This window comes from Sceloporus occidentalis, unplaced genomic scaffold (genome assembly GCF_023333645.1).
Source record: "Sceloporus occidentalis isolate IW3139 unplaced genomic scaffold, rSceOcc1.0.p SCAF_34, whole genome shotgun sequence".
Taxonomy (NCBI): domain Eukaryota; kingdom Metazoa; phylum Chordata; class Lepidosauria; order Squamata; family Phrynosomatidae; genus Sceloporus; species Sceloporus occidentalis.
Window position 1 is genome coordinate 2,924,604 of NW_028317014.1, and position 25,397 is coordinate 2,950,000.

At 40.9% G+C, this 25,397-nt stretch overlaps 1 protein-coding gene across 5 annotated transcripts in view; it reads right to left on the bottom strand.

The window, feature by feature from the left end:
- The window catches only part of LOC149298135 (glutamate receptor 3), a 131,626-nt gene that overhangs the window by 35,569 nt on the left and 70,660 nt on the right, over positions 1 to 25,397 (bottom strand). For all 5 annotated transcript variants that reach the window (XM_089487732.1, XM_089487731.1, XM_089487735.1 and 2 more), the window contains one exon: positions 14,271 to 14,458. In XM_089487732.1, the coding sequence (XP_089343858.1) occupies positions 14,271 to 14,458 (188 nt within the window). The remainder of the gene's footprint in view (positions 1 to 14,270; positions 14,459 to 25,397) is intronic.

The following is a 25,397-nucleotide window of genomic DNA, read 5'->3' on the forward strand; positions in this document are numbered from 1 at the left end:
TTTATTAACCCCACCAGGTAACTCTCATATGCACTGGCACACCTTTTTACACAGATTCTCACTTTTGCACAAACTTACACACTCACACACATGCACATTCATGCATACACATCCATACTCACATATAAACACATTCATGCTCACACAAACACTTACTTATACACACTCATGCTTACACACACTCTCATACATACAGTCATACATACTTACATACTCCCTCCCTTATACTCTCTCTCACTCACTTGCTCCCTCTCTCACTAATGTTCTCGCCTCAACTGCAGTTTTCTCTCTGGCTGCTCACACGTGTTTTGCTTTTAAAGTGGGGTAACCCTCCTCGCTGATTCTTGCTAGAATCCACGCAAATTATGCAGAGTTGCTCCCAACTGCCTGGTGATATGTGTGTGTGTGTGTGTGGGACCACAAAGGCGTTGGGGCCACCAGAGAAGGAAGTGAGGGTCTCATTTGTGGATGTGACAGCTGGTTTGACTTGCATGCATATAACTGGATATTTAGTTGTTTTGCAAGTGTGTTTTATATATATATATACCGTATTTGCTCGATTATAAGACGACCCTGTTTATAAGACGACCCCCCAAAATCTGAATATTAATTTAGGAAAAAAAGAAAAAGCCTGAATATAAGACGACCCTATAGGAAAAAAGTTTTAGCAGTAAATGTTAATTCATGTAAACTATTTTTTTAAATAAAAGCTATGATTGAGAAAAATATTTTTTTGTTTTTATTTCCTTGTATTTTCCAACCTGCCCCCCAGTTCCGCACATCTGCCCCCAGGCTTGCCACTCCAATATGGCACTGTGGCCCATGATATGTGTTTTAACCCTCTATATGCCACTCTGCCCCATGATATGCCTTTTAACCCCCTATGTGCCACTCTGCCTCCAGAAATGCCTTATACCCCTATATGCCACTCTGGCATTTAGGGGGTTAAAAGGCATATTATGGGGCAGAGTGGCATATAGTAACATAGTAACATAGTAACATAGTTCATAAGGTTGAAAAAAAGACCAAAGTCCATCAAGTTCAACCTATATACATATTGTGTCCCTACTGTGTTGATCCAGAGGAAGGCAAAAAAACCCTTATGAAGCAGATGCCAATTGCCCCATACCGGGGGAAAATTCCTTCCCGACTCCAAATATGGCAATCAGAATAAATCCCTGGATCAACGTTCTGTCCCTATTAATCTAATATCCATAACTTGTAATATTATTCCTTTCAAGAAACACGTCCAGGCTCCTTTTGAACTCTTTTATTGAGTTTACCATTACCACTTCCTCTGGCAGAGAGTTCCATAATCTCACCGCTCTTACGGTAAAGAACCCCCGTCTGTGCTGGTGTAGAAACCTTCTTTCCTCCAACCGTAGAGGATGTCCCCTTGTTATAGATACAGTCCTGGGTATAAATAGGTCCTGGGAGTGATCTCTGTACTGTCCCCTTATATATTTATACATAGTTATTAAATCCCCCCTAAACCGTCTTTTTTCCAAACTAAATAACCCTAATTCTGATAATCTTTCTGGGTACTGTAGTCCTCCCATTCCCCTTATTACTCTGGTTACCCGTCTTTGAACCCTCTCCAGCTCCACTATATCTTTCTTGTACACTGGTGCCCAGTACTGTACACAGTATTCCATGTGTGGTCTGACTAGTGACTTGTACAGTGGTAGAATTATTTCCTTGTCGTGGGCATCTATGCCCCTTTTGATGCACCCCATGATTTTATTTGCCTTAGCAGCAGCTGCCTGACACTGGTCGCTACAGGTAAATTTACTGTTAACTAAAACTCCTAAGTCCTTTTCCATGTCAGTCGTCCCCAGTGTTTTCCCATTTAATACATATTCCCAGCCTGGATTTTTCTTCCCCATGTGCATAACCTTACATTTATCTGTGTTGAACCTCATCTGCCACATCCCAGCCCAAGCCTCCAACCTATGCAGATCCATTTGTAATCGTGCACTGTCCTCTATTGTGTTAACCACGTTACAGAGCTTAGTATCGTCTGCAAAGATTGATACTTTACTATACAATCCCTCTACAAGGTCATTAATAAATATATTAAAAAGAATAGGACCCAAAACTGTCCCCAGTGGTACCCCACTAGCAACAGTAACCCACTCAGAGTATGTACCATTAATAACCACCCTCTGTTTCCTATCACCGAGCCAGTTACTTACCCACATACACACATTCTCCCCCAGCCCAAGCATTCTCATTTTATGTACCAGCCTTTTATGTGGCACCGTATCAAATGCTTTGGAAAAATCAAGATATACGACATCCAGCGATTCACCCCGATCCAGTCTTGAGCTCACCTCCTCATAAAAGCTGATCAGGTTAGTTTGACAGGACCGATCCCTTGTAAACCCATGCTGATATGGAGTCATACACTTATTTTCATTGAGATACTCCAAAATAGCATCTCTTAGGAAACCCTCAAACAGTTTACACACAACAGAAGTTAAACATAAGGGAGGTATAAGGCAGAGTGGCGTTCAGGGGGTTAAAAGGCATTTCATAGAGCACTCTGCCTCCTGAAATGCCCTATGCCCCCATTTAACACTCCCCCCCCCCCACACACACACACTTACCGGTGCTTCCAATTTCCTGCTGTATACCGGGGCAGCAGTCTTCCTTCTGTCTCCCCCCCATTTAACACTCCCCCCACCCCACACACACTTACCGGTGCTTCCAATTTCCTGCTGTATACCGGGGCAGCAGTCTTCCTTACGCTGCAGCCGGATGGAGGTGTGGCTAGCAGCGGGGATGTCTGCGTCCATCGCTCAGACCTTCCCCGGCTGTCAGAGATCAGAGTTCCCTGCACCGGCACCGGTGCGGGGAACTCTGATCTCTGACAGTCGTCTACGCGTATCTCGTGGACGTCAACCCGCTGCCCCGGTATACAGCAGGAAATTGGAAGCACCGGTAAGTGTGTGTGGGGTGGGGAGTTTTAAATGGGGGGGAGACAGAAGGATCCAGGTCCCCTGCAGCGGTGCGGGGGATCTGGATCTTAGTCTCATAGTCCGACCTCTATTTGAGGTCTGATTATAAGACGACCCCGATTAGAAGACGAGGGGTATTTTTCAGAGCATTTGCTCTGAAAAAAAACCTCGTCTTATAATCGAGCAAATACGGTATGTTCTGTCCTCCTTACACGTGGTTGAGGTATAATTAGACAGGCAGCTAAACTCTTCTCCCTTAACAATTCATTGAGGCAGATGCTGGATGCACATTTCAACTTTTATTGTAGGGAAGTTAGAGTAAAACTGGGAACAAGATAATAACATTCAATCAATATATACAGTACATAAAGTATACAATCCTAACACTCTAGTCTAACTAGGGAAAGGGGATTGAACCTACCAGCGATGCTACAAGTAGGCTGATAACCAAGATGGAGCTGGATGACTCTGGTGCTGTACCATAACTATTAAACTGTTGCAAGGTAAGATGGATGCCGACACTTTTCCTGTGGCCTCATTTCCTGGCCCACTAGGATTATGGGTAGCTACAGTGGCTCACAAGTAACAATTTGTCTATCCAGCTAGTCTGAAACTACCAGGCTGTGGTATGCAAAAGGTCACTAGGTAAAGCTATTAAATGCACCTCTAAGGACAATGCAACACAGTAAATGAGCATGGCAACATAACATAAAAACTTGCTGAAAGGCATGACAAATATATATTGTCGGCAATATGAGACACAAATATACTGGTGACTTTGAGACATGCAAAGAATTGACAGCACCTATGAGGAATGCACAAGCCCATACAAGCAGACATACAGAAATACACAAACATATAGTCATACAGAAAAAAAACACAGACAGGTAATAAATTATAATGATACATCCATCATAATATCATATCAGAACCAGAAGTAGAAATCCAGTGATAGCTCAACTTTCATGCACCAGATTATTTGATTCAATTCCTGTAAGGTCTCAATGTAAAAAAAATGAGTTGTTAAAAAAATCAACAACTAAATTTGTTATATATATTCCCTGATAAAATGTGCAATATAAAGTGGCTTTTTGAAATCTTTAATGTACACAATATTTAGTCCATATACTTGTTAAATATATTCACACATTACTCAGATTATAAAAATACACTTTATAAAATCCTTTGTTCAACTGTTTTTTTATCACTAATCACTAATTTTCCATGGTCTTCTGTGACCCTGATGAATTTAATCATTTGTAAATGTATGTTAATTCTTTTACTATCATATTCACAGTTTATAAATATTAATACAAGATATTTTTTCATTATTCTCCTTACAAGAGGTCACAGAACTACACATACTGGGACATGCAAGGGATAACTCAAGGTTGTTAAAAATGTATTTGATTACTATGCAGTCATGAAAATGATAATCCACGTTCACAATGTTATTACATTTTACATATGCTCACACCAATATGTCAGCTATATCGAAATCTGCAGTCACTTCTTGTCTAAATAATTTATAGTCACATCCAAATGTGTCTATGGTTTATTTCTGCGCATCAGTAACCAAGTTCTAGAGATAGTTGATAAAAAGCTTTTCAGTGCCAAACAAACGTATAGTGCGTTGAAAGGACATTTAAAAGACTCAATAGAACAGTCGACCCCTTTCTCTTCCTAATGAAAAAATGAATCAAATATTGTTTGTTTTTCCACTGCCGTTATAACCAAAGCTTAGATATCTTATAAAGCCATAACTGGACATAATGAAAACATTTCCCCGCACCTTGAGGCAAAACTGGAAATAGCAATGCTCTTTATTATTATTATTATTGTTTTGTCTCCTAGGTTAACAAATATGGGCATTAAAAAAGAAAAATTAAACCTGATTGACTTGTGTCCCCTTTTTCCAACCTATTTATCTGGCAGTACATATATTGTTAGAATAACAGATATTCGAAAATGTTTACTATTGACTTTTTGGGTTAAAGACACAGACAACCAACTTCTATTATTATAATTATTTTAACTAAAAAAACATTGATGTCCTGCAGCTATGCGACACATTAAAGAGAACTACTAGACCATTCCCTTTCTAGTTTGCCGACGACACTTACTGATCAGTGCTGCAAGAGGAACGTGTTATCGAAACAAGTGAATTCTCAAACATTCTGTCTGTTCAGATGAATTTCAGAGATATCTAAATAGGGTTGTCCGAGCTGTGTAAGGAGAAAACCATGCTTATTCTGACACCTGGTGTTTAAATGGACTGTCACCTGTCTAGCATGCATTACAAACTTAATGTGCTGAGCTTCTACTCAAGTTATGGGAGTGGAGTGGACTTTATCAGTCCCTAAAGTAGAGTTGTCCATTAAAGACAATTTTGCATAGCACATGCATTGTATTCCTTAGGAGCATGTGGAGTTCATATTGACATTCGTACTTGCTCTGGGAGAGTGTGACTAACTGGAGACTAAGCTCTGCTCCTTAGGAAAATAATTTGTGTGGCAATTAATTTTTTATATGTGGACATATACTACAGGGGCCATTGTCAGCAGATCCAAAAACATAGAATACAACCACTGACGATATTGTATGTAGTAATCCCTTAAAACGTATAAGTTTAAAAAATAAACTCAAAGGAAACAAAAAAGGTTGCCCCTAAACATGATTAAACATGTCCCATAGTAAGGAACCACTCCCTAGATTTAACACCAGGCTAATCCAGAATGTGTCCCATCAAAATACAAAGTCTCATTCTAAACAAAATTAAGATATCGTAGCAGATATACCAGCAAATAATGCCAATCTTAGCATTAGTTACGTACCATTATATGAGACAACCAGATCCTCCATACACTTCCATTTATAAATCAGTGTGCCCTGAGAACAAGTACAATGCCCAACAACTCCTCATAAATCATAAGGCCTCCAGTAAAAGGTTATAATGAAACGTGCCACCCTAAGTAAAGTGGCTGTCATCCTTGTTCTCAGAGATACCTCTGTTGATACCGTTTTGACATATATAATGTAGCCTATTGCTAAAGACGCGTCTGTAAATCCGACTGAATACTTGCATTGTGCAAGGAAATCATATTCTTTAAGGTAACACTAGTAGCATCATCCATCACCTTCATCAATGCAGAGAGTGGCTACACATTAGCCCTTTCCTAAAAGCAGTAATATCTGCATAAAGAGAACACCATAATGCACTACCATGCACTTGACAAAATAAAGAGTGTTGAATTATTTATTTATGTTATAAATGGCAATGTGTCTTTATTTCAATGATTAACATGCATAATTAAGTGTTAGGTTAGGTGACTACTTATTTAAAAAATGTGTTTTGTTCGTTATACTTGGAAAACATAAAGCCTTGGGTAATAATAATTGCATACATGAATTTTTGTATACATTAGCTTCAAGAGGTTGGTGCAACTAGAGACAGCTATGATGATAATGTAGCATTTTTTTTTTTTACTTTTTGCAAATCATGTTAGTTCTTTTACAATGCAGCGCCTGTGCATCAAGCTAGCTCATTCCTCTTCATAAATGCATTCACATGTATAAAACAGAGCTTCTGGATTTGTAAAGTATTGCAGACCCAATCAGCCACATAAAAGCTTGTTCAAAGGGGATAAAGGAATAACTAGAGCTTTGCAATGAATACGGCAGTAGGACTAATAAGTACATTTATCACATACTCATACAGCGCAGGCCTATAGAGAAATGAAGGAGATTGAGCTGTGACATTGAACTGCATATTGGGATTTTACAGGACGGATTTAGTCTGAATGCGGTGAACTGATGTGGGAAGCTCATTTAGAGCAGATGAACTGACCTTTGTGAAGCAGAGAGAAGGCAGATGTTACTAATCAACAGGACTCCTAATGTAATATGAAACTTAGTTTCAGCATCCACTACCACTTCATTTGACTTCAGATTAATACAAAACTGAGAAAATGAAATACTCAACTGCCAATAATAAATACTGTAGGTTTACCGGTTTCCTAGCATTGAGTCAATGAAAAACAAATGTCACAATCTGTATGTGAATACTTTTACCAATCATGCCTACAGATTTTCCCTGCTTTCAATGGACTATGATTTTTGCATCTAGTTAAACTTTAGGCTAATGAGCTTTCATATCTTATTCAAACAATCTTCATTAAGTATTATTCCCAAAATATACAAAATGAGTTTTCCTGTGTTTCATTTTTTCAGCACCAGGCATGTAATTAGCACTCGGACAAGCAAAACGTTTGAGAAACACGGTCTGACATGCAAACTTGCAGTCTGAGCATTGCATTGTAGCCAGTGATACAGAGTGGTACAACCAGTATTGCTGTTTGTGTAAAAGGGGCACTGGGTCCCCCAGTCTCACACTGGTGTACTGGCCCACATACATTACAATGTTTACATAGAAAATGCTGGGAATCTGGGCAGGCAATGTGCTTCTTTAATATGAGGCCCCTGGGAGGAATAAATTGGGGAAATATGTGGTTTGTTTAGAATAAGGGTCCCCTGGAAGAAGAAGTGTTTTTTTAAAAATCTTGGGAAATAGCTAGTCATCTATTATTTTGTGGAGAACACATTGGGACGCTGACACTATGGGCTGTGAAAACTGGACCTGAAGACTATAAAAGTCCCCCATTCTGAGATTATATGTGATCAAGGTTTGATGGGCAACTGCAGGGGTCAAGGGCTATCAAGCTAAGGGTTCAGTAAAATGTTGGGGTCTTTTGACACCAGATAATGTTTCTTCCATTAAAGTGGTCTTGTATTAAGCTTTTCTTTTCTAAATTTGTATTAAATATGTTTGGCCCTGGAACAGCAAGTCAGTTTTCATCATTTTCCTTAATTTTATGTCACTAGAGTCCAAACCAAATCTAAAGTATCAGTGAATGAGGAACTGATATTTTATACTGAAAAGCATCCTAACCAAAGGGACTCAGTAATGTTAAGAACTGGGTTACCCACACAAATGATGGGATTGGGAGACATACTCTATACCACTCTACACAGAAATCTTACCATTTTTAACTTATGTATCATATTCAGCCAAATAAATGCCCTTCATGTCGTTCAAGTTTACTATAATAATGTTGGCTCTCGCAAAATGTGTGGTGGTCTTTAGTACAAGGGTCTGAGGCAACTAGCCAACTGTTAGTCATGTGGCTCTTAGCTCTGTAGAGTTTTGTACTCTGCTGTAGGTGATGGAGACAGATGGAGTCAATTTTCTAAAATAATTACTCAACCTCAGGTCAAAACCGCAGTTCCATATGGCATGAAAGAAGATAAGGTTTGAAGATCTTTATCTTGGAAAGTATGGACAATCAATTTGTTTTTTATTCTTTGGGAAAATCTCATTCGTGGTGAATGGTCATTATTTTGGGCCTGTCCATTGTTTCTTTTCTGGAGAAAAAAAATGCACAATGACCCATCAGCACTCCTGATTATTAGAGAGCGTTTATATTCTTTTTTTTGGGGGGGTAGAACATGTGAGGGAAAGTGATGTGGTTTTTTTTTTAAGCAAGAGGGCCCTAGGGAAAGACAGTCGGCTTTTTTAACCATAGGCAACTGGGAAGAGGTTTTTTTTGTTTTTTTTTTTACAAACATGGCTAAACCTGGAAGGATATCCTGGCCTTTCTTTTATTACTTGGAGGGCTCCTAGGGGATTATATAGGCTTGGAGGGGGTTGACCCAAAATTGGTACTGGGCCAGAAGATTTCAACAAAACAAAAATGGTTTAGTTGAACTGAAATGAGCTGGAGAAAAGTTCAATAGTTTCTGGAATATAAGGTCAAGTAAGGGCTTTATTTTAGAAAAGAAGAAATAGACTCTGACAGCATGACTTGTTCTGCAAGAAAATCTAACTTAACATTTCTTTCTTTTGTTTGTGGCTCTTAAATTTAAAAAGATTTTAAGAATATATTTTTTTTAACATTAAAGAGAATTTTTTTTTATGTATTTTTTTAATTATATCCACTAAGACATGTATAAACTATGGAAACCTACTGTCTTTATTTCGCAAGGCATATTTTAGGGAAGTGTCCCCTATAAATACATCCTTTGTTCACTGTGAACTACAAAAAAAAATCCACAAGCTTTTTTGAAACATCTATTATCTTCTGATATTTAGTATCTTACAAATATGTCAATATTCCTGACAGAAGTCTTCATTGCTATTCAATAGCAGAACCATAATTCATAATATGACAACCCAAGAAATATTTTGAAACATTTTCAGTATTTTTTATTTTGATAAATTATCTACTAATAACTGATTTACAACATGATTACATATTGCAGATTTTTAAGCAAACTGTTGATCTATAACAATAAAATGGATTTATGATAAGTGTAATATCTTTCTAGTGAAAATCTGGAATGAAAAGATACATGAGCTATAAAAACGCTTCAAGATATAACCACTTAGTAGCAACTTGCACTTATGCACATGCACCCATGTGGGTAGACTGATTGGTTAACTTATGCAATCTATATAAAGCTATAAATGAACCCTATAATATTGAATCTGTAATATTTACATATACATACAGCCAGAACTGGAATTACTTATACCAACCAATCCCTGCATGGGTACATTCTACATGCTTCCCAAAATCCACAAAGCAGGTAATCCAGGCAGACCTATAATTACAGGTATGGACACACTCACAGAACAGATCTCAGGACTGGTCGAAAACACCCTAAAACCTCTTGTCATCAACACAAACAGCTTCATAAAAGACACCACTGACTTCCTCAACAAACTCAACCAAATCGCCAACCTCCCTGCTAACACCATCCTAGTAACCATGGACGTGGAATCCCTGTACAGCAACATTCCACATACAGATGGCATTAACGCCTGTTCACATTTTCTCTCAGGCACTGACAACCAAAAATACAACCCCTGAATCATCACAGAACTGGTAAAATTCATCCTCACACATAACTATTTTGCTTTCAACAATGAGATCTACCTACAAATCATGGGGACGGCTATCGGGGCGAAGATGGCACCTCAATATGCCAACCTTTTCATGGCTGACTTAGAACAGAGATTCCTTGAAACACAAGACACCAAACCACACAAATATTATAGGTACATCAATGACATCTTCATCATTTGGACGGAAAGCGAGGAAAAACTGAAACAATTCCATGCCTCTTTCAACTCATTCCACCCGTCAATTAAACTAAAAATGGAGTACTCCACAAAATCCGTAAACTTTCTGGACACTACAGTAAGATGTACCAATGGTACAACCCACACCTCTCTTTACAGAAAACCCACAGACAGATGCAGCTATCTCCACAAATCCAGCTTTCACCCCTCCCATACTAAGCGGGGCATCATCTACAGCCAAGCAACCAGGTACCATCGAATATGCTCTGACCCCAACGACCGCAACCTGCATCTAAACGACCTCTCCAAATCTATGAAACTGAAAGGCTACCAATCAAAAACTATCAACCAACAAATCAACTCTGCTCTCAAAGTTCCATGCACACACCTGCTACAATATAGAGAAAAAAGAATCTCCACACGTGTACCACTTGTAGTCACCTATAACCCAGCGCTTGAAGAAATCCGGAAAGTCATCAAAGACCTACAGCCTATGCTAGCAGAAGATTAGACACTAAAAAACAGCTTCCCTGAAACCCCCATTTTGGCCTTCAGACAACCCCCAAACCTGCAACAAAAATTAATTAACTAAACTAAAAAAAACTACCCACTGACAGAATGAATAAAGAAAAAGGGACCACACCGTGCAAAAGGCCCCGCTGCAAACTGTGCCAACATATATGCACAGACAACATAGCCACCCACAACAGCAAGACCTACAGTATTAAAGGATCATATACCTGCACATCTAGCAATATAGTGTATATGATACAATGCACGAAATGTGACCTAGGATGCTACATAGGAGAAACCAGCCAGCAATTAAATGGCAGAATGAACATGCACAGACATTCCATTAAACATCACAAGGAAAATTCCTACTGCACCCCTGTGGGACACCACTTCACCCAAAATGACCATTCTATCAAGGACCTAAAAATCAAAGTACTGAAAGGGGACTTCAGTAATACCAAAGAAAGACAAACATTTGAAGTCAGAATGATTCAACTATTCAACAGCAAGAATAGAGGACTCAATGCCGATTTGGGTTTCCTATCCCACTACACAGGTTTTACATAACCCCCCACCTGCTATATGTACTGTATTTTTAAGTGCACCATGTTCATCTATATGTACCTGTATATACGATAACATGTGTAGACATATACATTCCCATCCCTATATTCATCACTGCATTCCTATTCCCTGGATGTGAGCACTAGCATCTTATGGTTTTTTGTTTTTGTTGTTTTTGTTTTGTCAATTTATCTTCAGCAGTGCTAAAACCCCCCCTCAAAATTCCCCACTCAGAACATTTATGACCCTCTGGAGGGACACATACTTTTACAACATCTCACCCTCCCTTATCAGATCTGGGTAGTAAACCCCCCTCCCCTGCCACACAACATTGAATTCTATGTGTCGTTTTGCTCAGAAATGTTTTAGACTTGAGAAAGGGAGAAGAGCTCCCGAAAGCTTGTCATTCCAAAATTCTGTTAGTCCAAAAAAAAGGTATTATCACAAGATACTTATTCCATCTGTTATTTGAGATATATATATATATATATATATATATATATATATATATATATCAAATAACAGATGGAATAAGTATATAGATATAGATATATATATAGATATATATCTATATATCTATCTATATCTATATCTATCTATATCTATATCTATATATATACTCATATTATGTTTTAGTCCTGCTGTGTTGTATTGTATTGTTATATTGGAAAAGTACTTCCTAAACATCAACCAAATTCAGTTCAACTATTTGATTTAATTAAAAAAAAAACCATAAATAAATTTACCCTGTCAAATAAATTGTTTAAACATATATGCACAGAAGAACGCTGTCTGGGAGATCATGCTCTTTCCTATTTATAAAAATAGCCAAATAAAGATTCTAGTGGAGACATGATGACACATTCTATATCAGATGATTATGACATAAATTAAAGTTGTCTTAGCAAAGGGTTGAATTCAATGGACTTGCATCTTTCTCCAACCTAAATTACTATGTTAACAGCACTTGAAGATATGATTCATAGTTCAACTCAATGAAATATGTAATTGTACGGTACATTCGGCACTTTCTACTTGTCAATATGTATAGCTTGGGGAAAAGAAGATAGAGGGAAGATGTGATAGAAACATTTAAATACAGAAAGGGATTTAACAAAGTACAAGAGGAAAGTTTCTTTGGAATGAGGACAAATGGTAGGGCAAGAGGTCATAATCCTGAACTAGGGGGTCTGCAGTTTTGATATAACGTAAAGAAGGTTTACTTTTCTTTTAACATTTATTTGTTTCTCACTTTATTTACCATCTTCTCAGCCTTCTATATCCAATTCATACAGAGTTAACAGTTAGCTTTTTTGATAGGTATACTTACTAAGAGGGTGGTTGATAAATGGAACAGCCTCCCAGCAGAGACTGAAATTAAACATGAATGAGATCAACATAAAGCGATCCTAATTCTAAGATAAGGCCAAGGACTGATTAAGAGTCCTTACATCAGGAAAAATGGGTAGACTAGGGCCAAATTGCTATGTTTTTATGTTTCTAATCAAGACCTTTTTTATTTGTAATTATATCAGACAGTTTTAGATCAGAATGTCCATGTTATGAAATACTAGGTTATTGAATTGCGTTGTCAGATATTTTCTTCATCTAACTTTATGGGGTTAATAAATATCTCAGTTTTGCCCTTTTGTATGTAATGTGAATTTATTCATTGTTCATTTGGTTTGTTATATAAAATATATAGATAAATACATCATTCACCATTTAGCCATTAAAACGACTAATCTGCCATTAAGTCTAAAACTATTGTTTGGTAATTGATGCAGTGATGTATATCGTTGATATGCACATGATTCTCCCCAAAACGTATAAGTGAGTTGCATTTAAGAAAAGACACAGCTCAACTTACAAATGCTGTGAAATTTGGCAACAGGACATAAATGCATTTGAAATAAATGTGCTGATAATTTGATTCACATAATGAAAAATGTGTTACATACGGCAATAACATTTTTACAGGTATTATTACTGTTACTTTTGACAGTAATTTTATTATTTTTTTTAGCTAAATAAATCCATCTGGGTTCATAAGCTGCAAAGATTTACAATCCTTCTAATGGAAGTAATCCCAGTTGGTTATTATTCTAGATAAACTACATTCAATAAGTTTCTTTAAACTATAAACTTTATCTATACAGATGAGCTCCTAAAAATCCTCCATTGACATATACGTCACTGTAATATGTATCTGCAATGGCCTCATCCCAAGTGGACTCTTTATAAGTGGACAGATAAGAGTTACAATAGACTACGCAGACATCCATCCCTGGTCTTCATTGTTTTATCCAGCTACTCACCTGACAATCTGTATAAATCTCAACCGTCTCTTACAGGTATTATTACCTGATCCACCCCTGAACCCCTCGTGCCATGCTGTAACCCCTTGTTTTCACCTGGTATGGTTATCTCATTGGATTTAATCTACCCCTGAACCCCTCATCTCCTGCTGTATCCCGTTTCTTTTCAACTGATAAGAGTTACACTGGAGCTAAACTCGAGAAAAACTGCAGGGAACTGCAACATAATCTGCCCTACAATCATCAGCCATCATCCTAGCCAAGCCACCTAAGTGACCAACAACCTCTACAGGTCACCCCGGACCCTCAAATTAATTAATATGCGAGTTGCCTGCTTTTTTTTTTTTTTTTTTTTTCTCCTGCTTGTATGTGCTGTTTGCTTATATGAGTTGGACTTTTGTCCAACTTGTGCATGTTTGCTGCTGCAAACTCACATTTTTAGCTAAGCTGCAAGCCCTCACACTTAAATGAATAGGCTTGACTATATCTGTGAATCTGTGACACCAGAGTTACAGACACACACCGTTGACACGGCTTTTGCATATATATATATATATATATATATATTACTATTCAAATAAATGCGTAACACTGAAAGGCATCCAGTATTTTTTTTTCTAACAGATCCACATTTCCAAATCATACATGCAACAAACAAACACAACAGGCATTAAAACTGAACACAGTTCAGGGACTATGTCTATGTTTTATTAAAAAAATATTCAGTTCTCCGGTCTAACACAATAAAAATGAAATGTAACTTTTTTTATATACCTGTTCCAAAATCGTGTTTATTCTCTCAACTTCGCAGTCTATCACAAATCTTTTTTCCTGACGTCTATCCATTTCTTCGATGATGCGTTTAAACTCTTGAACATCTTTTATATTCCCCACTGATCTGGCTGTCACTTGCCAGTTGTTCTGTACGGCTGCTTCCATAATGGCCTGAAGAATGGAAAATCCTGAAGAAATAAAATGACACAATCAGTTTCTTTATTGTTGAGAATATGAAAAGAGCACTTTCAAATCAAAAACATTATTGCAAAATGGTTTTCTGGGAGCGTCTATCACGCAGACACACCAGTTCCCTGCTCTCATTCATTGACCTGCAATCTTCCCCACATTATAGCACAAAATAACTGATGCCAAATGTATTTTCTATTTTTTCTTGATGAATAATAAGATGAACTAGCATATACTGCTGTGTATGTGAGCATACATAAACAGATGAATAACAGTGCAAACATATTGTGACATTATATAGTGTGAGAGTAAAAACAAAAAGCACACGCAATTATATACCGTATTTGCTCGATTATAAGACGAGGTTTTTTTCAGAGCAAATGCTCTGAAAAATACCCCTCGTCTTCTAATCGGGGTCGTCTTCTAATCAGACCTCAAATAGAGGTCTGATTATGAGACTAAGATCCAGATCCCCCGCACCGCTGCAGGGGACCTGGATCCTCCTGTCTCCCCCCCCCCACACTTACTTACCGGTGCTTCCTGCTGTATTGCCGGGGCAGCGGGTTGACGTCTACGCGATCCGCGTAGACAACGTCCGCTGCAGCCGGAAGGAGGTGTGGCTAGCAGCGGGGGTTGTCTGCGTCCGTCGCGGATACCTTCCCCGACTGTCAGAAATCAGAGTTCCCCGCACAGGTGCCGGAACTCTGATCTCTGACAGCCGGGAAAGGTATCCGCGACGGACGCAGACAACCCCCCGCTGCCAACTCCACCTCCTTCCGGCTGCAGCGGAAGGAGACGTCAACCCGCTGCCCCGGCAATACAGCAGGAATTTGGAAGCACCGGTAAGTGTGTGTGTGTGTGCGCGTGTGTGTGTGTGTTAAATGGGGGACATAGGGCATTTCTGGAATGCCTTATACCCCTATATGCCACTCTGGCACTTAGGGGGTTAAAAGGCATATTATGGGGCAGAGTGGCATATAGGGAGTTATAAGGCATTTCAGGAAGCAGAGTGGCGTTAAGGGGGCATTTAATAGAGCACTCTGCCTCCTGAAATGCCTTATAGAGTGCTCTATACAATGCCTTTTAACTCCCTTAATGCCACTGCCTCCTGGAATGCCTTATACCTCCCTATATGCCACTCTGCCCCATAATATGCATTTTAACCCCCTAAATGCCAGAATGGGATATAGGGGTATAAGGCATTTCTGGAGGCAGAGTGGCACATAGGGGGTCAAAAGGCATACCATGGGGCACAGTGGCATATAGAGGGTTAAAAGGCATATCATGGGCCACAGTGCCATATTGGTGTGGCAAGCCTGGGGGCAGATGTGCGTAACTGGGGGACAGGTTGGAAAATACAAGGAAATAAAAACAAAAAAAATATTTTTCTCAATCATAGCTTTTATTTAAAAAAATAGTTTACATGAATTAACATTTACTGGTAAAACTTTTTTCCTTTAGGGTCGTCTTATATTCAGGCTTTCTTTTTTTCCTAAGTTAATATTCAGATTTTGGGGGGTCGTCTTATAATCAGGGTCGTCTTATAATCGAGCAAATACGGTACTTGCTGGCACATCTGCATATGGATATGGTATGACGTTGTATTGTTAAAGAGTTTAACTGGGATGTTAGGGGGTATTTAGGGGTATTTAGCTTCTTCAAGCCAAACATTGCAACTATGTTTTGCTCACATGTATGTGAGCTGGGTTAAGCCGATAACGAGGGGGTAAGAGACATCAGCCCCCTTCTCTTTTATGATTTGAAGAGTTGGGACCAACAGCTGTAGCTCTCGTCATGTGCATCTACCTGGGCCTGCAGCTAAAGACTGCAAGATACAATGGAAAGTAGTCAAGTCCCTGTTGGACTGTTTATCAGGTTAGTTTTGGCCTTTTTGTGAGCTTGCTCTCCAAGGTAGGCCAGTGTGTTTTTACTTTTTTTTTTACAATAGGCCAAAAGGTGCATTTAAGTCAGGGGTAGATAACAGGTAAATAGAACCTCCCATGATTTGGTATCATCCAACAAACCAAGGGGGAATCAAGAGTCAAGGAGTTGTAATTCAATTGTGGCTGAAGAGCTACTTATTGGTTACCCTTATTCTAGGTCTTGTGGCTGGAGGTGGCTCGACAGAAAAAAATGGCAATCCAGCTCTTTCTTTTTAAAAAAAGAACAAGCCATTAATCTTTCCCATGCTACTTGCCACAATAGTAGAGGTGCTAGTGCAATCTCATTTACTCCAAAGCAACCCATATTCTGGGCTTGTAAGTACACTATATGGCCAAAAGGACACGTATCTCCTAATTATAAAATTCAGGTATTTCAATCAGACCCGTTGCCACAGGTGTATGGCATCAAGCCATGCAGTCTGCATTTACAAACATTTGTGAAAAAAATAGGTCCTTCTGAAAAGCTCAGTGAATTCAAGCGTGGTACTGTGATAGTGTCAGGGTACCAGTGAATCAGGACGGAGGCAAAAAGGTACTGGTCAAAATGTTTATTAAAATAAAATAACAAGAATCCAAAACATAAGACAAGCAGGTGGTCGTGGAACAAGCCAAGGTCAGGAGCCAGAACGAGTAGTCATACGAGCCAAGATCAGGAGTCCAGAAATCCACGTAGTCCAAAAGCAGGCAGGAGTCAGCACCAGAATGGGAGTCAGTCAGTCAGACAGGCCGGGTCATACACAAGAATCAAACACTGGAAGGAAGCACGCACTCACAGGTCCAGAACCACGAAAGGGCAACCAGCAACTGAACTAGCTGGTTAATATAGTCTCAGCCTGCAGGAAGAGGAGGGGTTAACTAGGACATAAAGTTGGAAGAGGAAGGGGGCGCGGCCTAACAAACAGAGAGCCATGAGGAGGAAAGCCAGTGCAGGTAGGCCGAAACCCTGACAGATAGGATGCCACCTTTACAATAAGTCAGTTTGTGATATTTCATCCCTGCTAGATATTCCAAGCTGACTGTAAGTGGTATTATTGAAGTGCAAGTTATTAGGAACAGCAGCAACTCTGCCACAAAGGGGAAGGCCACATAAAGTCACAAAGCGGGTTCTTCAAGTGCTGAGGCACATGGTGCATAAAAGTCGCCAACGCTCTGCTGATTCCGGAGCTGAAGATTTCATAGACGACAAAGGGATTCCTTACAGTAAGGATAATAAAGGTATGGAATTCACTGCCAAGGGAGGTTGTGTTATCAAATACTTTAGATGCCTTCAAAAGGGGTCTGGATATTGTTTTAGAAAGGCATGACATACAGGGCTATAAATAGAATAAGATCATTATTTTAGGAAGCTTGATCCTAGGCCCATTACTTCCAGTGAAGGGAAATGTTAAGACGTTTGGAAAATGCTATGCTTCCAACTTTGTGGGAACAGTTTGGGAAAGTCCTGTTTCTATTCCAGCATGACTGTGCCCAGTGCACAGAGCAAGGTCCATAAAGACATGGTTGGATGAGTTTGGTGTGGAAGAACTTGACTGGTCCAAACAGAGCCCTGACTAAACCCCATCGAATACCTTTGGGATGAATGGAGATTGCAAGCCAGGCCTTTTCGTCCAACATCAGTGCCTGACCTCACAAATGCTCTAGTGAATGGGCAAAAAGTCCCACAGAAACATTCTGTTTTAGCTGCAAAGGGGGGACCAACTACATATTAATGTCTCTGTATTTAGAATGCAATGTCATAAAAGTCTGTGGTCAGGTGTCCCAATACTTTTGTCCATATAGTGTACCTCCCAGCTAATAGGGGTAGAGAGAGTATAGTGTTATTTTGGTTCTTTACAATGAAAGCCACATTTATTCATATTGACTTTAAGGGCACACATCACTTAAAGCAACACATCTACTTTTAGAATCAGGTGCTGGAAGCCAAAAGCCTTCTCCCTGGCCTCCCACTATACAATGCATCTGATAAAACTACAGTTCATACTTTTTTTTTTTTTTTTTTAAGAGCAGGACATGGTGCTCAAAGATTCCAAAACATCCCTTGCAGCTGAAGTGTAATTATCTTGTAATTATCATAATCACTTGCTTCTATATATTGATATTGATTTGCTTGGTAAAAATATAAACAGAGATAATGAACTGCAAACACAGATAACTGTGCAGGGTCATTACTGAAATCATGCATAATGATAATCTACAGTTAGACACAGGTAGCACTATAAATTGTAAAATAACAAGTTAGGTATCACAAAGCAGATAATCTTATACACTGTAACTTTACCAATGTCAAACATTAGCATCTAAACATAAGACAATATATATCATTTCATGATCATGCTTGGACAAGGTTTTGTCCTCATATCACTGTTACATGGGTTCTTAATGTATACCCTTCAGGTTATAAGCCCCGTTTAAGTCTGAAGCTCATTCAAGTCAATTATAGATGCAATGCATCTTCCAAACACCAGTGCGTGCATGGTGTATGGGGGAATACAAGCACCAGAGCCGATGGTGCATGGGTACATGTAACCAGCAATATGTTTTATCTGCTGCCATCTGATGCCTATGGACTTCTTTGTTGATGTGTTGTTTTTTTTCATTGCGTTGGACTTTTGTTCCTTAGTCTAAAAATGAGGATCAATAGTTTTTGCTGACCATCGCTGGCTGTTTCTCACAGGTTTTTTTAAGTCATAGACTTTTGATGGACCTACCTGGGAATTTACAGATTATGGGGTAGGGTTTTTTATTTTTGTTTTACCATCCCATACAAATAGGCAGAGATGAAGGAAGGGAGTGAGCCACAGGATGGGGTTTTTAATACTTTTTAAACACCCTCAACCCAGTGGGCAGGGGTGAGGATAAGGATGTCCCCAAAAGACTTTTGATTTATCCCATCCGGGAACTGAATGGCAGGTGAGGGTAAGACAGTTTGAGATCTGTGCCTCCTACAGGGTACCTATGAGCAGGAGGCTGGGACGTATATTTGGGCACTATACTGCCCCAGGTTTATTTACCTACACCCTGTCCCAGTGTGCACAGGGACCTATTTATTTAAATGTTAGCTACATTTAAACCTAGCTACAGATTTATAACCCCATGATGTTTAGGTGGCTTCCAAATTTTTTTTCCTATGGTAGTATGAGGATCAATGGACTTGCTGGCACCTCTGTTTTTTTCAAGGGTATACAAGGCCAGCTTGGTAATGATCTAAAACTCCCATGAGACTGTTCTAATATATAATGAAAGATACAATGACAATTTAATATACATTTGCTTAAAACAACCCTCTTGGCAGCCCTTATTACAAGACCGCATCATAATAAAATGCACAAAATGTATACATCAATATGACAACTAACATGTTAAAGCAGTTTTCACACAATTAAGCCTATTTCAACACTGAGAAGGATACAAAAATGTGAATTATGTTATTACTGTTTCAGCCGAGAATTGTATTCAGAATCTCTGTATCTAAAACCATGCTATTTCTACACGGTAAACAATTCTACCCTCAGGTCTTGTTTCCAATATTATGTTTATTATTAAATTTCTCATGGACATGTCTTGCTAAACTCTCTATGAACAAAAAGATATCTTTATTTTCGCTCAGAAACTTCAATATTCACAAAGGCACAGAATACATATAGGGGAAAATGTGTCATTCAATCAAAAAGCAGAGTATATACCCTTTCTGATATACGTATGCACCTATTAAACCAAAAACGAACATTCTAAAAAATGAAAACATAAATACAACTTAGACAATTTCATTAAAAAGAGGAAGCCACTCATAAAGTTATAAAGCACAGAATATATCAAGAACCGCACAGTAGCAGGGCCATGGCCGAATAATTCTCAGATTTTGTACACTTTCCATGACTTTCCTCTGGATCCTTTGTGCGGCTTATCAACAAAGTCATTGAATCCCACTACTGTTATTGAGTCCCATTAAAATACACACTACTTATGCATACATCATCATGTGTGAATGTGTTGGCGTTACCAATTATAGAACTCCAGTTTTCGTGAAACAGATCAATTTCATTTTTCAAATTATAGAGGTACATACTGAAACTAAACAAATATTGCAACATAAAATGTTACATACGGGAAAAGGGTCCTGATAATCAATCAGGAAAATGGATGGACTAAATTACTTTCTACCAACACGAATCCAGTCTATAGGTAATGCTTAGGTTGGTATAAATAGATATATAGAATAGATAAAATAGATAAATAGATTAAAAAAGATAAATCATGGGATTTTTAGAACAATGCTCCTTCTAGCTTTACTATACTAGTAGACAACTCTTGATCTTGAATGCTTTACAAACTGCATGAAGGTTAATAGAAATTCTGGGGTGGGGGGGTTGTACGTAAAAGAACATTTTAGAGTTTCACAAACATGTTTAAAAATATCACTACAATCATAGAATTTTCGAAATATTGCATTACACAGTGCTGATTTTGAGTGGTTTAAGGGTGCAATTTCCTACGCTCTTGTTCTTAAGAGCATTTCCTAATCGTTTTTTGTGTAGGAGGTTGCAGTAAGAAGCAACAGGAAGGGAAGAGTACTAAAGAAAATTATTCCACAGGCCTTAAATTTAATTTAAAATCTAGAAAATGCTCTTTCACATTTTTAGCATGGATGGTTTTTATAAATTGCTTAAAAATAATATTGTTAAGGTACTGTTTTGGCATGAATTCAAGTACACCAGATGGCCCTGCTCTGGGAATATGCAGAATGCGTATGGGATAATGTATGTGTTAATGCATGTATGGGAAAAGGTAAATATGTGAACTGTACTACTGAGCAAAGGTTTTAGCCAGGTGTGGAAAAAAAAAGCTGTAACATAAGAATGATGTCAAAAATATGTTCATTTTCAACATTTTAAAAAATGCAAAGTGAATGAACAGAAGAAGAACAGAAGAACACTTTTTTGAATTTTTAAGGAACTCGGCAGGTGGGTTGTTCCAAACATCTTGGAGAACAAACCACGATTCCTTTGTGGATTTAGGCAGCCTTAGTTGCTTCTTTTTTTCTTCATGTAATACCAGACAGAATACATGATGTGTGGGCCAAACCACTACTTTCAGAACATATCACCACTTTCAGGACACCTTTTTCATCTTTATGCTGAAGAAGGTTCTTAAGGACTTTGGCTGTATGTTTGTGGTAATTTTCGTGCTGCAGAATAAATTATGGTATTGCATGATGGATAAGTATCTGCCTGTACTTCTCAGCATCTAGGAGACCATTAATTCTTACCCAACCCCCAACTCCATTTGCAGAAATGCCACCCCAAATCTGCCAGTGCTGAACTGGTGGTACTGCTGGGCATCTTCTGATTGCTAAATGAAAGCAAATTCATTGGCTGACCACTGCATCTACATGGCTCTCTCTATACCAGTTCCAATAAAATCTTCTGAAAACCACATCACACCTACCAATAAGTTGGAATACATATTTCAACCAGTGAAAGACTATAAGAGAATTCTGGGTTTCTCAACTCCATCTAAACATAATTCTTCTTCGGGGTAATGATCTCAAAAAGATTGCTATAATGTTTTTTTTAACCTCTAACCTGAGAATCAATTCTTAAAGTTACTAATAGGTATATTAGACCTCCTAATAACTCAGCTGCTAAGCAACATCTTCTGTTTCAAGTCTCAATATTCCTCAACAAATCTTCTTGTCTTGAAGAAAGTTCACAAACAAGATTTAGACTCTACAAATTGAAACAATTCAATAATTGAATGCAAACTGTGGTATGTGAAAAACTTAAAAAACAAATTACCAGTGTATAAATACAAACCTACAAATCTATACATCAATCAAACATGTAAAGATAAAAAAGGGAAAAACAGAAAAAAAATAAATCTTTTTTGTCAAACTCAAGCAAAACTTCTCAGCAGGGAAGATTTGAACAATAGTGCCAATCACTGCAGAAGCTAAGTTAATTTTTCACTTAACATGATGAATCTTTTGGTAATAGCTTCCTCTTCTACTACGCATACTATCTTAAAATGTTTTTAATGATGTCTATTAATTTTGTGCATTTTGCTTTTCTGAAATGTTAGTTTCTAGGTGACATTTAGCAACTCAAATTAATGAGTATTTAGGATAAAGTAAAAAAAAACTATTGTAGGATAAATGAAGTAATGTTCATAATATAATGTGTATATACATATGGAATATATTAATATATCTTGTTTTGTTCAAGTTCACAATGCCAAGTCACTATAAACCCTAAAGACTCTTAATTACAAATAAAAAATATGATCCCGAAGCACCCAAAAGTCCAAACTAACTTCGGTGTCGTGTTCTCTGAGTTTATAGCTCTCATCATCAGGTCATGAAGGCTAGCAGACATATTATATGTGTTTAAAAAGTCAAAAAAGTAGTATAAAAGTAAGTGAGCTATAGTCCTCAAAAAGAACTGCTAATATAATTAGAATGCTGCCTAATTTAGACAAAATATCTAATTAAAAAAACAATTATCTCTCTAAAATGAACTATATTCATTAATCCTAACGAATGTAAACTATTCCTAATTGATATAATTTGATTTTGAGAGAAATGACAAATGGACCTTTCTGCTGTATTCATCTGCCATTAAACTTATATGCTAGCAATGCCTGAATGACTCCTTGGTACCCAAAATATATGAAAGGGAATCTTTGCGACATGTTAAAAATAATAACAGTGCTTATTTTAACCCCTTCAATCCCGGAGAAATTTTGCCATTTTTGCGCTATGTCGGTTCAGCGATGATTCTCTTTTACTGTGAATAGTGTACCCATATAAACTATATATTGTTTTTTCAAGGAGAGATAGAGCTTTCTTTTGATACCATAGTTGGATGATTAGCTGAAAATTTAGAATTAGAAATTTAGTAAAAAGTAGCAAGAATTAGAAAAAAAAATCTGTGTTTTTTTCATTTTCCCTCTGAATCCTCACAAAATTAGGTAAAAAGACAGAAAATTCCATCCAGATTTATCCATTTAGGTGTCCTGTAGATGTCGATGTGCCCAAAGTGCCCGTTCCCGGCCGCCTAAGTTGATCGCGGCCGGCCGGCAGTTTTGCTCTAAGTCCCCGTTTTTGGCAGGTCAAGTTGCTTGAGAAACCCTGGAAGTCAATGAGGTCGGATTTGCCGGCCGCATCCGACCCTCGCTCCATCGAAGTCGGCATGCCTTGCCGGATTTTCCCGGTGGTGACGTGGAACTCCGTCCCGGTTCGCCAGGGACGTCAGGCACCCTCCGCCGGATATATAGGGAAGCTGCTGCTGCTTGTTCCAGAGAGCCGGCTCCCAACGACCTCGCGAAGCCCAGCCCGGGTGCCGGCCATGTCCCGGCCCCGGCCCCGGGAACCCCACCGTCCTGTAGACCTCCGAGGGTCCCGCCCGGGGCTCCACGGACCTCGGGAGGACCAGCCCGGGTGCCGCACCGGCGGTCCAACCCGCCCATGTCCCGGGCCGTGTCCCGGGAACACCACCTTGGGGCAGACCCCCGAGGGTCCCGCCAGGGGCTCCACGGACCTCGGGAGGACCAGCCCGGGTGCCGCACCGGCGGTCCAACCCGCCCAAGTCCCGGGCCGTGTCCCGAGAACACTACCTTGGGGCAGACCCCCGAGGGTCCCGCCAGGGGCTCCCCGGACCTCGGGGTGCCCAGCCCGGGTGCAGCACCGGCGGTCCAACCCGCCCAAGTCCCGGGCCGGGTCCCGGGAAGAGCACCTAAGGCAGAGCCCCGAGGGTCCCGCCAGGGGCTCCCCGGACCTCGGGGTGCTCAGCACGGGTGCAGCACCGGCGGTCCAACCCGCCCAAGTCCCGGGCCGGGTCCCGGGAACACCACCATGGGGCAGACCCCCGAGGGTCCCGCCAGGGGCTCCCAGGACCTCGGGGTGCCCAGCCCGGGTGCCGCACCGGCGGTCCAACCCGCCCAAGTCCCGGGACGGGTCCCGGGAACACCACCATGGGGCAGACCCCCGAGGGTCCCGCCAGGGGCTCCCCGGACCTCGGGAGGACCAGCCCGGGTGCCGCACCGGCGGTCCAACCCGCCCAAGTCCCGGGCCGGGTCCCGGGAACACCACCATGGGGCAGACCCCCGAGGGTCCCGCCAGGGGCTCCACGGACCTCGGGAGGACCAGCCCGGGTGCCGCACCGGCGGTCCAACCCGCCCAAGTCCCGGGCCGTGTCCCGAGAACACTACCTTGGGGCAGACCCCCGAGGGTCCCGCCAGGGGCTCCCCGGACCTCGGGGTGCCCAGCCCGGGTGCAGCACCGGCGGTCCAACCCGCCCAAGTCCCGGGCCGGGTCCCGGGAAGAGCACCTAAGGCAGAGCCCCGAGGGTCCCGCCAGGGGCTCCCCGGACCTCGGGGTGCTCAGCACGGGTGCAGCACCGGCGGTCCAACCCGCCCAAGTCCCGGGCCGGGTCCCGGGAAGAGCACCATGGGGCAGACCCCCGAGGGTCCCGCCAGGGGCTCCCCGGACCTCGGGAGGACCAGCCCGGGTGCCGCACCGGCGGTCCAACCCGCCCAAGTCCCGGGCCGGGTCCCGGGAACACCACCATGGGGCAGACCCCCGAGGGTCCCGCCAGGGGCTCCCCGGACCTCGGGAGGACCAGCCCGGGTGCCGCACCGGCGGTCCAACCCGCCCAAGTCCCGGGCCGGGTCCCGGGAAGAGCACCATGGGGCAGACCCCCGAGGGTCCCGCCAGGGGCTCCCCGGACCTCGGGAGGACCAGCCCGGGTGCCGCACCGGCGGTCCAACCCGCCCAAGTCCCGGGCCGGGTCCCGGGAAGAGCACCATGGGGCAGACCCCCGAGGGTCCCGCCAGGGGCTCCCCGGACCTCGGGGTGCCCAGCCCGGGTGCAGCACCGGCGGTCCAACCCGCCCAAGTCCCGGGCCGGGTCCCGGGAAGAGCACCATGGGGCAGACCCCCGAGGGTCCCGCCAGGGGCTCCCCGGACCTCGGGGTGCCCAGCCCGGGTGCCGCACCGGCGG